Raw genomic sequence first — 16,292 nt, 5'->3', positions numbered from 1 at the left:
CAGTAACATTTGTAGTGTTTCACGAATATACAAGACAATCACACACAAGACACGTCAAATTTATGAGGAAGGTGGTATGCTACTAATGTTAAAATGGATTCAGCAGTCAACACTGCTAATATTAATAGGGTTTGGGGGTTTTTAAACATATGCTGTACTTAAAAAAAAAGAGGATTATCTTTCCTCCTACTCTTTTATTTCGTTTTTCTTTTCATCTTTTAGCTGTCCAACAATCCACAGCTGGCCAGCAATTTCTACAAAATCCTTCGTAAAAGAGTTCCATGTTCCTCCCGACCTTTTGAGTATGATTTTCGTTTTGCAGAAAACATTTTAAATGTGGCACTTTTTGTTCTCTCATATGCTGAGAGAAAGCTCTGCTGTTGTATGCTCATTTTAAAACCAAATTGTACACAAAAACCGCCCTTAAACCACTTCGGAAAGCACGAGCGAGCGTTCTTAATATGCTGGAACTCTACCTGTTATTCAGAGTCAATTTTAAATGTTAAAATAATAGGAGAAGAGCTTTAGAATTGTGCACTTATTTGGACCAGATGCTAGAGTGTTTATAAAATGTTTCCTAGTATATTCATTATTCTTGTCTTTTATCAGCGTTAATAGATTTCTCTTTCTGTTACAGACACCGAAGAAAATAAACAGGAGCAGTCTCCTTCGGAGAACACTCTCCAGCAAAACGAAGGGGAAGACAGCGCAGTTAAAAAATCTATCTCCTCATCTGACCAGTACCAGCCTCCCACAGAGACTATGGTATCACTGACAACTGTCTGCGTGGTATCTGCTATTGCTCAAACACTTAACTATTCTCACTTTCATGGGCATCTCACTTTCCCTCTCTGTCTCTCTCACCCACGTGCTTGCTGCCTGTTGATATCATTTTTTTCTGCCAGATTGTGCCTGTAAGCACACACACACACACACACAAATTTAGTCTCACCCACACTCACATTCTCAGAGACACAATTTGACAAGAAGAGGAGAGCAGCAGAAACTGGGGGGTTGTTTTTTTTTACTGTCTGACTTATCAGTGCTTGTCAGGGAGCCATGATTTGTGCATGATTTATGACTCACTGTAATGTCTGAAGACCCCCCATCTAACACACCTGTTGTCTTAGTTTAAGGGTTGCAAAAGCATATGTTATGCTCTGTAGGTGTGTATCATCACATATTCACATGCACACGCATACAGTGGAAAATGAAAAATAGTTATTGTCATTCATTATTATTATTATTATTCATTCTTTTCTGTGGTGATTTTTTTTTACAGTGATGCATCTGGTGAATAATAATCGCATTTCCTCAGCAAATACTCACAAATACACACAGCAAATTTTCACAAATACACACAGTTAATGCCGCAGTTAAAGCAGTGAATTAAGGCTACAAAAACATGTATTTTTGACCTGTTAAGACGTTCGCTTCGGATACGCCATGTGTGTTTTTAAATCTTTTTTTGGGAACACAGTGAGTCAGTAGCACTAAGACAGATAATGTCAGATGACACTGATAGCAGCTATTGATTAGAGCTTAGAGCAGTTAAAGACTTAAAGCAGAGGGTGAGTGAATAGGGTGGCGTTGTTTGCCACAGGGACTCACAACACACACAATGATGCATCGTAATGGTGGAATAATTGTAAAGACTTGTGTAGGGTGAGTTGGGGAGGGGGGGGGACTCAAAGATATATGTAAGCGAATGGGAAAAAAATTAAATATATGCCACTTTTTTTTTTTGTAGTGCTTTTTCTGTTTCTTTATACGCTTGATTTAATTCTTGGAATTTTGTCTGAATTCTGTCCTTTCCGTTCAGTGTGATGGACGTGGGTGTTACATGAGATAACCTTGGCTAACCAGCCCTCTGCCTTCACTCACTTTTTGTGGTGAACATGCACTTTAATTGTTTACCACAGCAGCACTGATGCAGATGTTTATAGTATATCGTCAGGTTGTGTTGGCTTTAGTTCATCGTTTTGATTCCTGCATAAATCATATCGTATATGCCTTTTTTTGTATGTGTGTAATGCGTTACATTGTACTCTGATGCAGGTGTTATACATTGTTCATCCATGTTTCACAGGTTCACAAGTACGTGGTGCAGGCAGAGGTGCTTTATAAGACTTGGAATCTGAGTGAATCCCATTTGGCTTTTGCTTGTTCAGTCAAAGACTTGGAGAACAATGAGACAAGAGGTACATACTCAAGGCATTTACTATTACCACATCGGTTTCCAAGGGGGCAGCCAGGAAAGAAACCCTGTTTGCATCTTTTTCCTGGAAAACATACACATATGATTGGATTGTTCACTATAGTGCCATGAATCTTCTCACAGATAGGACTGTAATGGGCCATAAAGCAGTTCATTTTTATTATTCCATCAAAACTTTGTCAGCATTTAAGCACTTGGTTCTGAATGGATTTTCTACTAAGCCCTTAATGTTTGTTTTCGCACAGTTTATTTTGTGTTCAGTCTGAAATGTGAGTGATACTCAGTAGGCAGTGTCAGGGGCCAAGACAGGCACAGTTTATTCTGTGCTTCCACTTGCCATGGGCCTGTAATCACAACTGTAATGAAAGCCAAATGAATGCAGCTGCTTTTGCAGATCACAGAGTGTGATTTCTTGTGCCCAGTGGTCGCTGGCTGTGGCAGTAATCCCGTCCTCTGCCACCAGCTCTTGGTTCTCTGCCTTTAATCATGCTATACAAATTGGATCAATTGAAAAATCACGTCTTTGAAATTGGTTGAAGCTTCTTAAAAAAAATAAAAAAATTGAAGGGGATGAAATAATCGCAGCATCTGTCGATGCTGATTTGAACGGATTGCTGCATGGGGAGAGCGTGCATGAATGCCTGGAGAGGAAAGGAAGCTTGCTATCACCGGATTTCTGTTGTTTTCACCAGATCTGATGCCAATGTTCCCCGTACTTAACCATTCAGTTATTCCATTTGCATGATATGAAATCTACAGGTGACATGTGTGTTTGGGTGTGTGTGTGTGTGCGTGTCAGCGTGTAAAATGAACACTGTCATTTGAGACTGCCATAAATAGACAGTGTTTTTCTGTCTTTTTAAATGTTGTTTTTCCTGCATGTTAAGAGTTTTTTTTGCCAGTTTATGCTCACATTAGCCCACATATCTATCTATATGCCAGTGTCCATACAAAACCGTCTATGTTTTCCCTAAGCTTATGAAAATGGGTCAGTGGGATGTCAAATGAAGCAGGCTCTTGCCCCCTGGTGTCCTGGGAAATATCTCAGCAGGAAAGTGAATTAATTTCATCCAGTTTAACTCTGTCTCAGTGGTGAGCCTCTGCCCTTGATCATGCTCCCTGCATGCTACATGGATACGCACGCACTACATGGCACGCCAAGCCTTGAAACCTCTTTAACAAGCTGTTTAACAATCTGTAGTTAACGCAAAAACTGCACTGCTTATATTTTTTGAATGCATGCACATTTTCACATATTTGCCTAAAGTCCTACTGTTCGAGGAGTCAGCCTCAGTTCTTTGCAGCGTTACCATGAGAACACACAACAGTCTTTTCTTACAATTTCTTCAAGCATGTCCAACTTAAGTCAGTTTTCAGGATCCTTTTGGGATAAATTACAGCAGCACAGATTGATATTTACATCCAGTTTTAGCATTGATTTTTTTTTTTATGTCTTGAGATAGGAGTAAGTCATTGAGTATTCACCAAAGCTCTTCAGGCAGAATGGCAGGGTGTCAGCTAAATGATGGATTATTACGCCTTTATATCAGAGAAGTGAGACTCATAGTTAATACTTCATCTAAGCTGGGGATTGAATCTGACTCAGTTTTTAAAGTGCAACAGTGCCATCTAGCATACGTTCAGCCGCACAGCACCTTCACTGTTTGTGTGGCAGTCCCCATCTTTAATTGTTTAAGTAGAATGTGAATATCTGATACTGTTGAATGTCTATAGACATGGCATGCATTCAAAACTGAAGCATTCTAACATTTCACATTAGAAACAATTTTTTAAAAATCTAACTTAAACCTAGATCTAATGTAAAGTGAACACCGTAGTTAAAGTATTTATGAAACTAAATACACAGCAGATTTTTAGAAGACAACAGAAAATGTTAATGTTCTTAACCTCTGCTTCATAATGCAGAAAATAAGCTTGAGGATGTAAAGCGTTCATCTACCACTAGCACACCAAATCGTGACGGCCTCAAGTCTGATGCAACCAAAACCCAGCGCAAAACCAAAGGAGACAAGGGGAAGCCAGCTGCCGCTAACGAAACGGTAATGTATTACCACAGTATGGTACAGGAAAGACAAAACGCCACTCTGCAAGTCTGTCAACTGCACATAAGGAGTAGAAATATAAAAGCACTTATAGAAAGGTATGCGTTCACATGTATATGCCCATGTTTATACAGTCACCCACTCAGATTGAAGGCCATGTTTACCTAAATCTATTTTTCACAGCGACTTTTAAGTTAAGAGAAGGTGCTAAGATATGTCACAGAGGTCTTGTTGTAGTTTGAGGAGTACAGGATGGAGGCATTTGTTTTGACAGTGTAGTTCACGTCTCTCCAAAGATGTTCATCCAGCTATGAAATGCTAGGCAATGCATATCAGGGTGAACCAAATCTCTGGCCTGCCTGTATACAGGATGTCTGAAACACATTCACCATGCATGATAACATAATCTGCATGGTGAGTGTGAATAATAGTCTCAGATAAGAACTTGATTCGTCAGTCAGAACCACTCAATAAGATAAGATAAGATAAGATAAGACTTTATTGATCCCACAACGGGGAAATTTTTGCGCCACCTCAGCTCAGGTACAGATATCAAAAGGAAATACAAATAAGTACAATCAATGAAAAAAAAAGTAAGATAATACACTATATACAATGGTAGCATACACAGTATGTGATTATGGATATAGTTGGAAATATGGAAGACATAAACTATATAGCTTGGAAGGTCATGGAAGGTCCATTATGCATGAAGTGGTGACCGTGGATGTTCACAGTGTCCAGTGACTTATGACTTTGTGATTGAGGAGTTATAGAGTCTAACTGCTGTTGGGATGAATGATCTGCGAAAGCGCTCCTTCCTGCAGCGAGGGTGTCTAGGTCTCTGACTAAAGGAGCTGCTCAGCCCACTCACATACTCATGCAGTGGGTGATGTGGGTTGTTCATGATGGATGTCAGCTTTACTAACATCCTCCCCTCACCAACCACCTCCACAGACTCCAGGGGACATCCCAGCACGGAGCTAGACCTCCGCACCAGTTTGTCAATCCTGCTCCTGTCCCTGTCCGTGCATCCACTCCCCCAGCAGGCCACTGCATAGAAAAGGGCAGATGCTACCACAGTGTCATAGAATGAATAAACCTATGATCCACATAATAGCAGCATTTTAATAGCAGCCACACATTAAATTCCCCCATTAAGCACGGTGACATTTAAAAGTTTTTCTAATACTGACCTCCTTCGTTTTTCATTAAAATTTGATGGTAAGCGCATCTTTAATGGAGAAAAGACACTAAGCGATCTCCAAATAAACTAAAAGTTATCTTTTGTGTAAAACAAAGGCAAAAAAACTAAGTTTGAAGTAGACATGCGTACTTTAGCAAACCGACCTTCCGCTCTAGTGTTTGTGTGTCTCAGCATTTGTTATTTTTTTCTGTGGGTTCTTTGCACTCTGTGTGCAAATGTCTGTGCAGAGCCTTGACCTAACTAAACCACACTGGATGCTACGTGTTGTCACGGACAACAGCAAAGCAAAAGGCATCGACGTTAAGAGAGACACAGAAAGAATAGACCAGATTAAAGCCATTAAAAAAGCATGGGAAATGGCCGAGCCGGGACGCTCTGCCAAGGTAACCCTTTTAATTCAATATATTCTGTCTTCTTTTGGAATATATAATGTACTCTAATTTATTTATTTTTTTAAGTGGGCTACACTGAAACATACACTTCAGACAGATTTACTTTGTCTTGCTTTTAGGCTTTTCAGTCTCGTCTCCATTTTCTTAAACAAGTGCAGCAAAAAGAGTGTGGTGATGCTGCTACAGAGGAAAACAAAGATCCTGGTATGAATCTTTAAAAATGGAAACATATTTATGTGAACTCATATGGTTTATGGTAATGTGAGCTTGTCCTATTGGTACTTCTATAGATGCTTCAAGACCTGGTCAAGACATCTCTCAGAGTGCATCCAATCAGAAGTTGACTGACACCCCCTGCTCCTTTCCTCACATGGACTACAGTCACTTTACCAGGTTCTCCATTGCTATACTTTTCCGTCTCTGTCCCTTTTCACTCTTTCACTATCTATTTGATTGTTCAGCTTGTCCCAGCATGCAAGCTTAGAAGATATAGATGGAAAATGACACACAGCCAACAAAGAAAGTTAAATCATCTCACTGTATTTTAAAACAGATGCTTGCATTTTCCTCCCCCTGTTGAGGTCCTGTGGCTAATATGCAGGATGCAGTCTAGTTAACTAATGTAGATTTGTGGACCTGAAATTAAGAGCTGGAAGGCTTTATGGCATTAGAACATATTTGTGTGTGTTTGCATGTGTGTGTTTGTGTGTGTGTTGGTGAATATGTCAGTTCTTGTTCTCAGGAACAGATTGGTTCATACAATATCTGCAGAACATTGTTAGTAATTTCCTGTCTTTATGACCTTTGCTCTCATTGGTCCAGTGTGAACAGCAGTGTTACATTGTATACTTAACAGGGCCTGAAAGGGCAATGCAAGGACTCCAAGCTACAGCAGTGTGTGTAATGTATGGAGATAAGGTGGATGCTATTTAGTATGGCTACTGGCATAATGTTTTTTAAGCTGTACCTTTCATTTTTACGAATGTAATGAAATTATTTACATAATAAGCATTATATTATTTTGCTGTTTATTTCTTCTTTATCCTTTTAAACTCTGCCTTCTCTGTCTGGGTTTATTCTGGGTACTTGGACTTCCCCCCATAGACCAAAGACATGCATCTCAGGTTAACTGGTGATTCTAAATTCTATCCCACAGCCCTAAATAGGATAAATGGTTAGGAATATGGATGAATTGATAGATAGATAATGACTTGACACAGCAAAAACAGTAAGTAGTTTATTGTTTTGAAATCTCTAAACATTTGGATTTACAGGCTGATGTTCATGCATTAAAAATATACACAAATGTAACATTTGTGAGCCTGCCATTCCTCCTCTTATATAGCTGACTTCAGTTTCTAACAGCACAGCTAAATGTGCCTCAGAATGACAATACAGCAGCTCCACTACTGACATCAGTTACTGAAGGACTGACAGTAACAGTCACAGAGAGTTTTTACTGCAGCTACATTTTTGTTGTTGTTTATATTTTAGGTTCTGATTTCTATATTTTGAGGCTGGGATTATTGTGTGGGTTAATCTTTGGTTCTGATTTCTACTTTAATGTTACTCTGGTTTCCTTTAAAGGCTAGTTAACATATTTTTCCTCCTTATATTCTGTGTTATTTAACTTTCCCTGTGTCCTTAACTTAGAATTTCAAGTTCTTCGTCATCTTCAGGGGTTTTATGTTTGGTTGATTTGTGCTTTTTGTGCCTTGTTCTTGTTCTTGTTGCATTTGAGTTCTAGTTACTGTTAATGGAGTCTGTTTGTGATTAGTGACTCTTAGTTATTTCCCGTTTTACTTTTCCCCCAACCTCATTGTCTTGATTATGTACAACTGTGTCTAGTTTTCCCCAGCTGTCTTTCCTTGCCTGCTCTCCCCATGTGTATAAATAATTCTGTCTTCCTGTTAACTTCCCCTTGTGTTTTCTTTCTGTGATCTGCTGGGCTAATTTAGAGTTTGGGTTTCTAGTTTTTATTGTTAGTTTGAACTGTGAAACAAAGGCTCACCTTCTGTTTTATCCCTCTGCCTCCAGAGTATACATTTGGGTCCTTTGACCTGCAATTCATGACGATTACCAAGAGATTAATTTTTAAATATCTTTGATATCAATACACATCTAGGATTACAAGCAACTATGAGTTTGCTGCCCATCTATGTGTACCCATCGTAAACAACTATTTGCACTTAATTTTGAGCATCAATAGGGAAAGGGCTTTTTGGTTTTTGTATAAGTCGCTTAGCAATTGACCAATCCCATTTCACTTAAGCTTGGTTGCATATAGATACATACTGTACAGTGTAAACTGATCGAGTATAGTTAGGAAACAGTTTCACCATAATCCCCCCAAATTCCACGTTGAGCACCAAAGGCTAAGCCAACAGACTAGCCAATGGCTTTCCAAATTGGTCTATATCCTGTGTGTGACTGTATTGTCAGAGTAAGAGTTTTAAAGGGAAGAATCTCCCTCCACAGTCCCCCCTGGGTTTCCCATTACTCTCCCTGACACCATCTCTTGTTCCCTCCCTCCATCTCTCCCTCTGTCCATCCCTCTCCAGGATAAATGAGATGATATTTGGGTCTTTTAATTAGAGAGCTATTTCAGGGACACTATGAGCTCGTTACTCCAATGAGATGTGCCCCTCTCCCATCACCTCTCCATCCTCTCCTGCTGTGAGCGTGCGCATGTGCGTGCTAACATGTGTGTCCAGCTAATGGTGGCTGTCGACACTGGCCTGCAATATGAGCAGAGAAAGAGATGTGTTAAGTTTATTAAAGCGTGTCAGGCACATCAAGATTCACACTTGTGTACACACAGGCATGTCTATATCCTCAGTTTCCCTCTCCAAAAATTTGTTTAACACCTGATCCTGACACAGTAGCTACAGTGCATGTAATGACACTGTGCTATAGTACAAAGTACTTGAACATATCTTCAGATTTCTATTCATTCTCATTAGATGGGTATACATACGTTCATGTGACAGAAAAATGCTGTGCACACCGTATACATTTAGTTCTTGTGCATACATGTAGACACCAAAAGGATTCTCCAGTGGTGATGGACTCGCACATAGAAGAGGCCCAGCAGAGGGAGCGCACTGAAAAGATCCAGACTTACCGGTTGGTCCGAGAGCATGTGTTGGAGTGCAGAAAACAGGAGGCGTTCAACAGGAAGGTGCTAATGAAACGTCAGCTGGAGATGTATCAAAACATGCAGGTAAATGACAGAGAGGGAGAAGAATATAATGAAACAGAAAGAAATGAGCCACTGTGGCTATCAAAGTGAAAAGGAGTCAGCTGCCTTTCCCTCAAGTTCTTTAACTACTTTCTCGCTGCCATTTCTCTTGTCTCCAGGCAGCCTTTGAGCAGCGCTGTAAGAACTTTCACAATACGTGCGAAGCATTTAATAGCCGTCATCGAGCAAGCATCAAAAAGGAACAAGAAGAGAAGGAGGCTCTGGAGGACGCCCAGTCGACAGCTCTGGAAAAAGCAGCCTTCACCTCTGCTTCTGCACAGCCACCCAACAAGCAAGACAAGAATACTGGCAAGGAGAAATGATAGTCTTTAGCACCAACATCCAGTTTCAATTCTCCTCAGTAGACATCTCAGAAGTAGTCACACTGAATTATCGTCATTGTGTCCCAGCATAGTTTACGTGCACCTTACAAAACAACATCAGATGGGACGTTTATTTGTTCACCATTCAGTGCGTTCGCCTTTTCACTACACCTTTAACTTTGAACTTAACTTTGAAACGACTAGTTGCTCTAACTATAGTGTTTATTAAATGTTCTAGTTTGATAGTAGTTGAACAAAGATGTCCACACAATTATAATATTTAGATCATATCCCGTAAGATATTTAATGTGTTCTTTACCTATACTGTTCATTAATAGCTATGAAAGCAGGATTTGTAGTTTTTATTCATTTGAATCTAAAGTGAATGTTCACTGTCCATGTTTTCTCTGTGCTCTACACAAGAATAAAACATGTTTCAAATTCTCTTGCTGAAACTGTAAAAATATTGCTGAGCTAACCTTAAAACTGAATTGGAGGTCTGAAGGATTTCTTTATTGTCATTGCACAGTCATACATAGTACAATAGTACAATGAAATTGGAAAACTGTCCTACGTCGGCACTACATACAACGACACGATACGACACATCACAATGCAACACAAACAACACAACACAGTAACTTAACTTAGTAACAAAAAATGAAGAATAAGGCTTGTAAAAGCTGTCCTTGAGTCTGTTTGTCCGGGACCTCAGCAGCCTGAACCTCCTGCCAGACGGCAGCAGCTTAAACACCTGGTGTCCTGGGTGTGTACAGTCCTGTAGGATGCTGCGTGCCCTCTTGAGACAGCGAGTGCTGTACAGGTCCTTCAGGTCCATTTTTCTAAGGATTCTCAGAAAGTGGAGACGCTGTTGGGCCCTTTTTTTTTAAAACCGCAGAGGTGTTAAAGCTCCATTGGAGGTCTGTGTCTATGTGCACACCCAGAAACTTGAAACTGAACACCCTTTCCACACCCTCCCCGTTGATGCTGACAGGCTGCAGCTCAGACTTCCTCCTTCTGAAGTCGACTACCAGTTCTTTTGTCTTGGTGGTATTGAGGTCCAGGTTGTTGTCCACACACCAATCTGACAGCCTGTGAACTTCAGCTCTGTACGCCGTCCCATCTCCCCCAGAGATGAGCCCCACCACGGTGGTATCATCTGCAAACTTAATGACTGCGTTGTCTGGGTGGGTTCTAACACAGTCATGTGTGTACAGTGTGTACAGTAGGGGAGAGCTGATGATGAGGCCCCACTCTAACTCTCTGTACACGGTCTGAGAGGAAGTCTCTGATCCAGGCGGCAGGTGGTAGAAGGAAGTCCGAATTCCAGCAGTTTAACTAGTCTAACCGGGAGTATCGTATTGATATTGTATAAATTAAAAATAAAGAAAACTTGAAGGTCACATTGAGGATTCTTTTTGAGTGATAGTTTCTGTACTGAGTAATTAAACTTAATTTTGAATTTAAATAAAAAACTATTTAACCACTTAATATGTCAAACATGGCTTACAAGGATCTTCATTTTGCCTCCTTTGGCTTCACGGAGAAGCCAGTCTCACTTGCAATGTATGGCTGGGACCTCCTGGTGCCCAATATCTCTGATTATATTCCCCCAATCTTTAGTTTTCTTGAAGGTCACTATATTGACCGTGCGACTCGATGCATAGTGGGTACAGTCAACCTCCCACAAGCTGAGTGGTACTGATTGATCGCTTGATTGATATATTCTTGCTGATACAGTCACATTGTGCAAGACAAAGCCAAGCATATAACAAAATGTAACACAGGTAGGTGGCAGATCTTTACTGCCACATGGCAACGATTGATTAACATCAAAGCTAAGTGAATGCACAGACTCAGGATGCTGCTGGTGTTTTGTTTTGCTTTTCTGTGGTCAAATAAATCTAATATGGTAAAGTGCCCTTTATCTTAGTTTAGTATTTAGCATGCATGTAGTTCTGTGTACCTCAGAGTCGGCTGATCAGTTGAAAAATGAGAAGTTAAATTGGAAATGAAAAGGAAGAGGGTGCCATCTAGTGGACATTAATAAATTCTCATTACCATCCCTGCACTGTGCTGTCTCAAGATTGACAATAATAAATAGTTCAATTTTTTAGCTGCTGCATGGAGGAAATTATCATTATGCTGCGCGTGTATATGTGCACATTCTAGACAGCGTGCATGTTTGTGCGTGGACCAGATAGCAGGAGGAGAATAATTATATGTGCCTGCTTGTGTAGTATGTGTGTCCTGCAGCAATTTGCTCCTCTTCTGAGGCTTTTGTACAGTGCTGCTGAAAACTTATGGCATAAAATTCCTCTTTGCAAAAAACGAGTCCGTGTAATGGAGCTAAATTAGGAAGATTCAGCATACGCATAACACTTTAGTTGAATTCATTTGTGTGTGTAGTCAAACATGCATACAGACTACAAATCTATCTAATATTCCACAAATGTGTCTTGAGCACAGTGTTATTGCCATGCTATTTTATGTGTACAACTCATGCCGTGTTTTGTGTGTCTGTTCACTCTGTCAGGGTTCATTTAACCAATGACTGTTTCTACTCTCGCAACAGCATGACAAAGCTAATCCTGAAAGCCTCAATACTGGAACAGAACATTCCCTCTTGCACTGTTGCACCATTCTCACTTGCCCGATTCATTTTTTCACTTCTAAAGCATTAGCTGTTATTTGACAGTTTCCATACATCTAAAGCCGACCTCGCTCTCCCTGCAGGGTGCTTGTTATACAGTGGTTGTCTGTCAGTGTATGTGTGTTGTGTTATTCTGTTGTTAGAGAGATCAGCCATGACTCTAATTGACAGTGACGTGTGTGTATTAACAGAGAGGTGGTTTGTTAATTGGCAGCTGGTGGTTTGATGCAAATGTGTTGTGAGCAACAGGGGAACTCTAAAGTAACCTTGAAACCAAGGGGACAGACAGCCATTGTATATGAGTCTGTGTGTGTGTGTATGAGAGAGGGAGAGAGAGAATGGGTGTGTGACTTCCACAAGTAATAAGAAAATATTTGATTTTTAAATGGACCCATATTGAGCGGTGATGAAATGAACTAAATACACATTCCCGAGTGATGTGGAGGTGGTGGTATTTTAATTCACTTTACATTTCAGAGGTAATAATTCAAGAATACCTTAATCAATTTCTTTGCCGTTGTTTTATGAATGACAAAAAGGGCATTTTGCACTTGCAGGATATCCTGTCTTTACTTGGTTGCCCTCTCGCTCTCTTTTTTTTCCTTTAGAAGAAAAATCTTTACCAAACGTATTATTTCCAGTGACCATAGCCCACAATGGAAAAACTACTAATCTGTTTTTATCAGCATCTTGTAGAGCAGTAAATACAATTCACTTCAAATGACAAAATATGGCCTACCTAAAGTTAATGTAGACTCATCATGGGCATGAATGTCATAATAATAAGTGGTACTGAAGGTTCTACGTGGTCTATTGCTTTGGGTTTTTTTGTTTGTTTGTTTGTTTTTTGCCTGTCCCGTTTGGTTCTTCAGCAATCAGAATTTTTGTCTGAAGGCCAAGTAAGATACCCAACGGATTTACTTTACCATGGTAAATGGCCTGTATTTGTATAGTGCTTTACTAGTCCCTAAGGACCCCAAAGCGCTTTACACAACCAGTCATCCACCCATTCACACACACATTCACACACTGGTGATGGCAAGCTACATTGTAGCCACAGCCACCCTGGGGTGCACTGACAGAGGCGAGGATGCCGGACACTGGCGCCACCGGGCCCTCTCACCACCACCAGTAGGCAACGGGTGAAGTGTCTTGCCCAAGGACACAACGAGCGAGACTGTCCAAGCCGGGGCTCGATCCGGCAACCTTCCAATTACAAGGCGAACTCCCAACTCTTGAGCCACGATCGCCCTTTTATTGACCTTTTTTAATTTTTTTTATTTTATTTATTACTGACAGGACAGACATAACTGGGGGATAGGAAAGGGAGGAAAAGAAAAACAGAGGGGAAGAGGGACAGTGAGAGAAGACATAACCCCGCCCCCAGGGCATGAAGCATGCATGGAGGAGATCCAGGCCCCAGACATCCAGAGGCCCCCAGATCGCAAGAGCCCAAGGAGAACCATTGGAGGGGCAACCGTGCCACAGTCCTGGAACGAGCTGAAGAGAGCCCCAGACGTGGGATCACCCAGGAGCCACAGTGCAGAAGCCAGAGGGGGCTGCAGTTACGAGCCTGCGGGCTCCACTGGCAGCCACCCGCGCCAGAGTGGACCAAGCCCTGGGCCCAGAGGCCCGAGGGCCCCTGACACCCGGAAGGGGCCCGACTGAGCCACGGGCGCCTGGATCTGCCAAGCAGCCACTGAGAATGAGCCAGTGCATACCTGAGCGTTCAGCCCAGGACACCAACGCACCGGCGGCTGAGGGCATCAGCCACCAGCAGGGAGTGTGGTGGGGGGAGATAGGTGATTTACTACGACTGGTAGTTTCTCTTTAACAGAATAAAAAGGATTTGTTTGAGAGGAGAAGTTATAGGGGAGAATTAAAGATTTACACAAGTTGGGAAGGTCTTATGAAGGCATTTCTACGAGCGTCACTGTCCACAGTGTAGAGACTTTTAGATCACCATTGACCAGAGGCTGCAGAACAATAAAGAAGACCCTGCTCCAAAATCAGCACCTTCAAGCTCAACTGAAAGTTAGAGCTACCCACATGGACAAGCCAAGTGCCTTCTGGGGAAAAGCTTTATGGTGATACAAGACAAAGATTGAGCTTTTTGTTCACAACGACAAAATGTGTTGGGAGGAGTAAAGGTACCCAGACACAAATATATACACTTCCAGCTTACACAGGGGTGCACACAGGGTCCTTTTAGCTTATTGACCCAGCTTGCTGGATTATTGTTTAGTTGTTGTTGCCCTCCTCCTGTGGGATTGAACATCTCTAGAGTTTCACACTCAGAGCCTGCCTTGCTGATAAAAGACAGAGGAGCAAGGCTTCACAAGGAGAAGCCTGTGCTGTTATGGCTAAGCCACATTTCAGATGACAAAGAGCATCGGGCCAAGCCTTATGTTGACAGAAAGATATCACTGAAGGGCAAAAGGTTAGGGCTCACAGATTAGTGCCAATGTATTACTGCAGTAGCCTCACTCCCCCCCTTGTAATTCTCGCTAATGCACACACAAGGGCAGCTCTGAATCCTTGACATTAGATCATGACAGTCATTTACTCTTCACTTACTCCAAGATCATCAATAACTTCCACCTTTTTAAACCTTAAATAACATAAAAATTTGACAATTTATAGTAACAGAATTTGCTGTTTTGGACTCCATTGGGGATATACATCTATAATGTGAGTGTGTAAACAGATTTAGGTCCCCACAGCAGGAATAAAACCTGCACTCCACACACACACTGTTCACAATCTATAGCCAGTGCTGGAGGCTGGATGGAACCACAGACTGCTGACCTGTTTGCAGCCTCATTCTTCTCACCTTGCTTTGGCTTCACTCTCTTTTCACTCTTCTGTGGCCAACTCGCCAACAATGATGTCTCTCTTTTCTGCCGAGGGGGAATGTGAAAATCAAATAACTGGTTGCTAGAATTTCTTAGAAAAAAAAAAAAGAAACTGCAACACTTCACTTCAATATTCTTTGTTAGGTGTAGGGGACACAAGGTCATCATCACTGGAGAAAAACAGTAGCCGTCATCAGATTTAGGTAACAAGAGACCTGTGGAGGGAAATCCTAGGTAATAATGTGTTCTATTGTAAACGACACAGATTAGCTTTCTAATTGTATCCTCGTTATTTCCCCGTGGTCCTCACTTATCAATGTCTGGAAGGTCCTCCCTGCACTCCCAGCAGTTAATACTTTGTAAAGATTAGTCTATTGTTTTTTGAAGGTCACACCAAGTCAATATTTAATCAAGGCTGTGGAACTGCAGGTTGAGGCAGATTGGATAAACTGGCGATGGTCCACCTGTGTATACTTGAAGATTTGACAGTGACAGCAGAGATAGACTAGTCACCATTCAAAGCAATGCCTTGTGTTGACAGGTTACAGTAGAGCGAATGAAAGGATTAGGTGTGTAGGTGTACATGCGAATGTCCACACCTACTTTTCGTCAAGGTTTGCATTTGGTGTCTTAGCTGCCCTCTGCGATTTAGGTCCCAACTATATTTCCTGACAGTTATACTAACTACTGCTGATATGTGGGAACTCCTTTGGGCACTGTTGTGTTTCAAAGTTGTACATGTCTATAGTTATTATAGAGAGGTCGGTGTGATTGTGAGAGTGCAGCTGATCTGTTTACCTAGCGTTTATTTCAAACATTCGGCCAAGACGCGGTTCTTTGTTTGCGTACCACATACACGCACGGCCTGGAGCTACACGTCTGCGTAGAGCAGCACTGATCATGTTCGACATTTCAAAGCGCTGCCTTAGTTAAAGTGTCGATGAGACATAATCTATAGACAGTCTGATGAAAGGATACACACAATTTCCTTAAATAGCATCGCAGTGACTGCTTGAATCGCCACCTAATTGCCTCGTGTCTGAGAAGTTTTCATTAATTCTGCAAGGCGCACGCAGTTTACACAGCAAAGCCGAGAGGTGTCAGGTTGCCAATAAAACAGGAGTCTGAGTTTCATCCCACTTTATTGGATTGTGCAATACCCTTTGCCAATCACGGGGGATAATTGCGCAGCTTAATTTACCATCGGAGGCTACAAGATGAGAGGACTCCCCCCCGTTAAGACGGCTCACCGCCACATAACTGTACTCCTCAAGGAAAGGAAATGTAACTTTCTTCAGAATCCGCTTTTGGCACTTATTAGCTCTTCTGAGCTTTGGATT

The 16,292-nt window shown here is 41.4% G+C and overlaps 1 protein-coding gene across 5 annotated transcripts in view; it reads left to right on the top strand.

Annotated features, from left to right (window-relative positions):
- Positions 1-9,888, top strand: part of adgb (androglobin) — a 40,302-nt gene extending 30,414 nt beyond the window's left edge. For 4 of the 5 annotated variants that reach the window (XM_087852340.1, XM_087852342.1, XM_087852339.1 and 1 more), the window contains exons 28-35: positions 638-789; positions 2,090-2,201; positions 4,145-4,278; positions 5,716-5,871; positions 6,000-6,084; positions 6,171-6,273; positions 8,920-9,103; positions 9,241-9,888. In XM_087852340.1, the coding sequence (XP_087708466.1) occupies positions 638-789; positions 2,090-2,201; positions 4,145-4,278; positions 5,716-5,871; positions 6,000-6,084; positions 6,171-6,273; positions 8,920-9,103; positions 9,241-9,444 (1,130 nt within the window). In that variant the 3' untranslated portion in view covers positions 9,445-9,888. The remainder of the gene's footprint in view (positions 1-637; positions 790-2,089; positions 2,202-4,144; positions 4,279-5,715; positions 5,872-5,999; positions 6,085-6,170; positions 6,274-8,919; positions 9,104-9,240) is intronic. The other variant, XM_087852343.1, reaches the window with a different exon arrangement.
- Positions 9,889-16,292: the final 6,404 nt, after the last annotated feature.

The sequence above is a fragment of the Neolamprologus brichardi genome, chromosome 15 (genome assembly GCF_056152115.1).
Source record: "Neolamprologus brichardi isolate AB-2024 chromosome 15, ASM5615211v1, whole genome shotgun sequence".
Taxonomy (NCBI): Eukaryota; Metazoa; Chordata; class Actinopteri; order Cichliformes; family Cichlidae; genus Neolamprologus; species Neolamprologus brichardi.
Note: the sequence above shows the minus strand (reverse complement) of the source record. Positions and strands in the feature narration are given on the sequence as shown.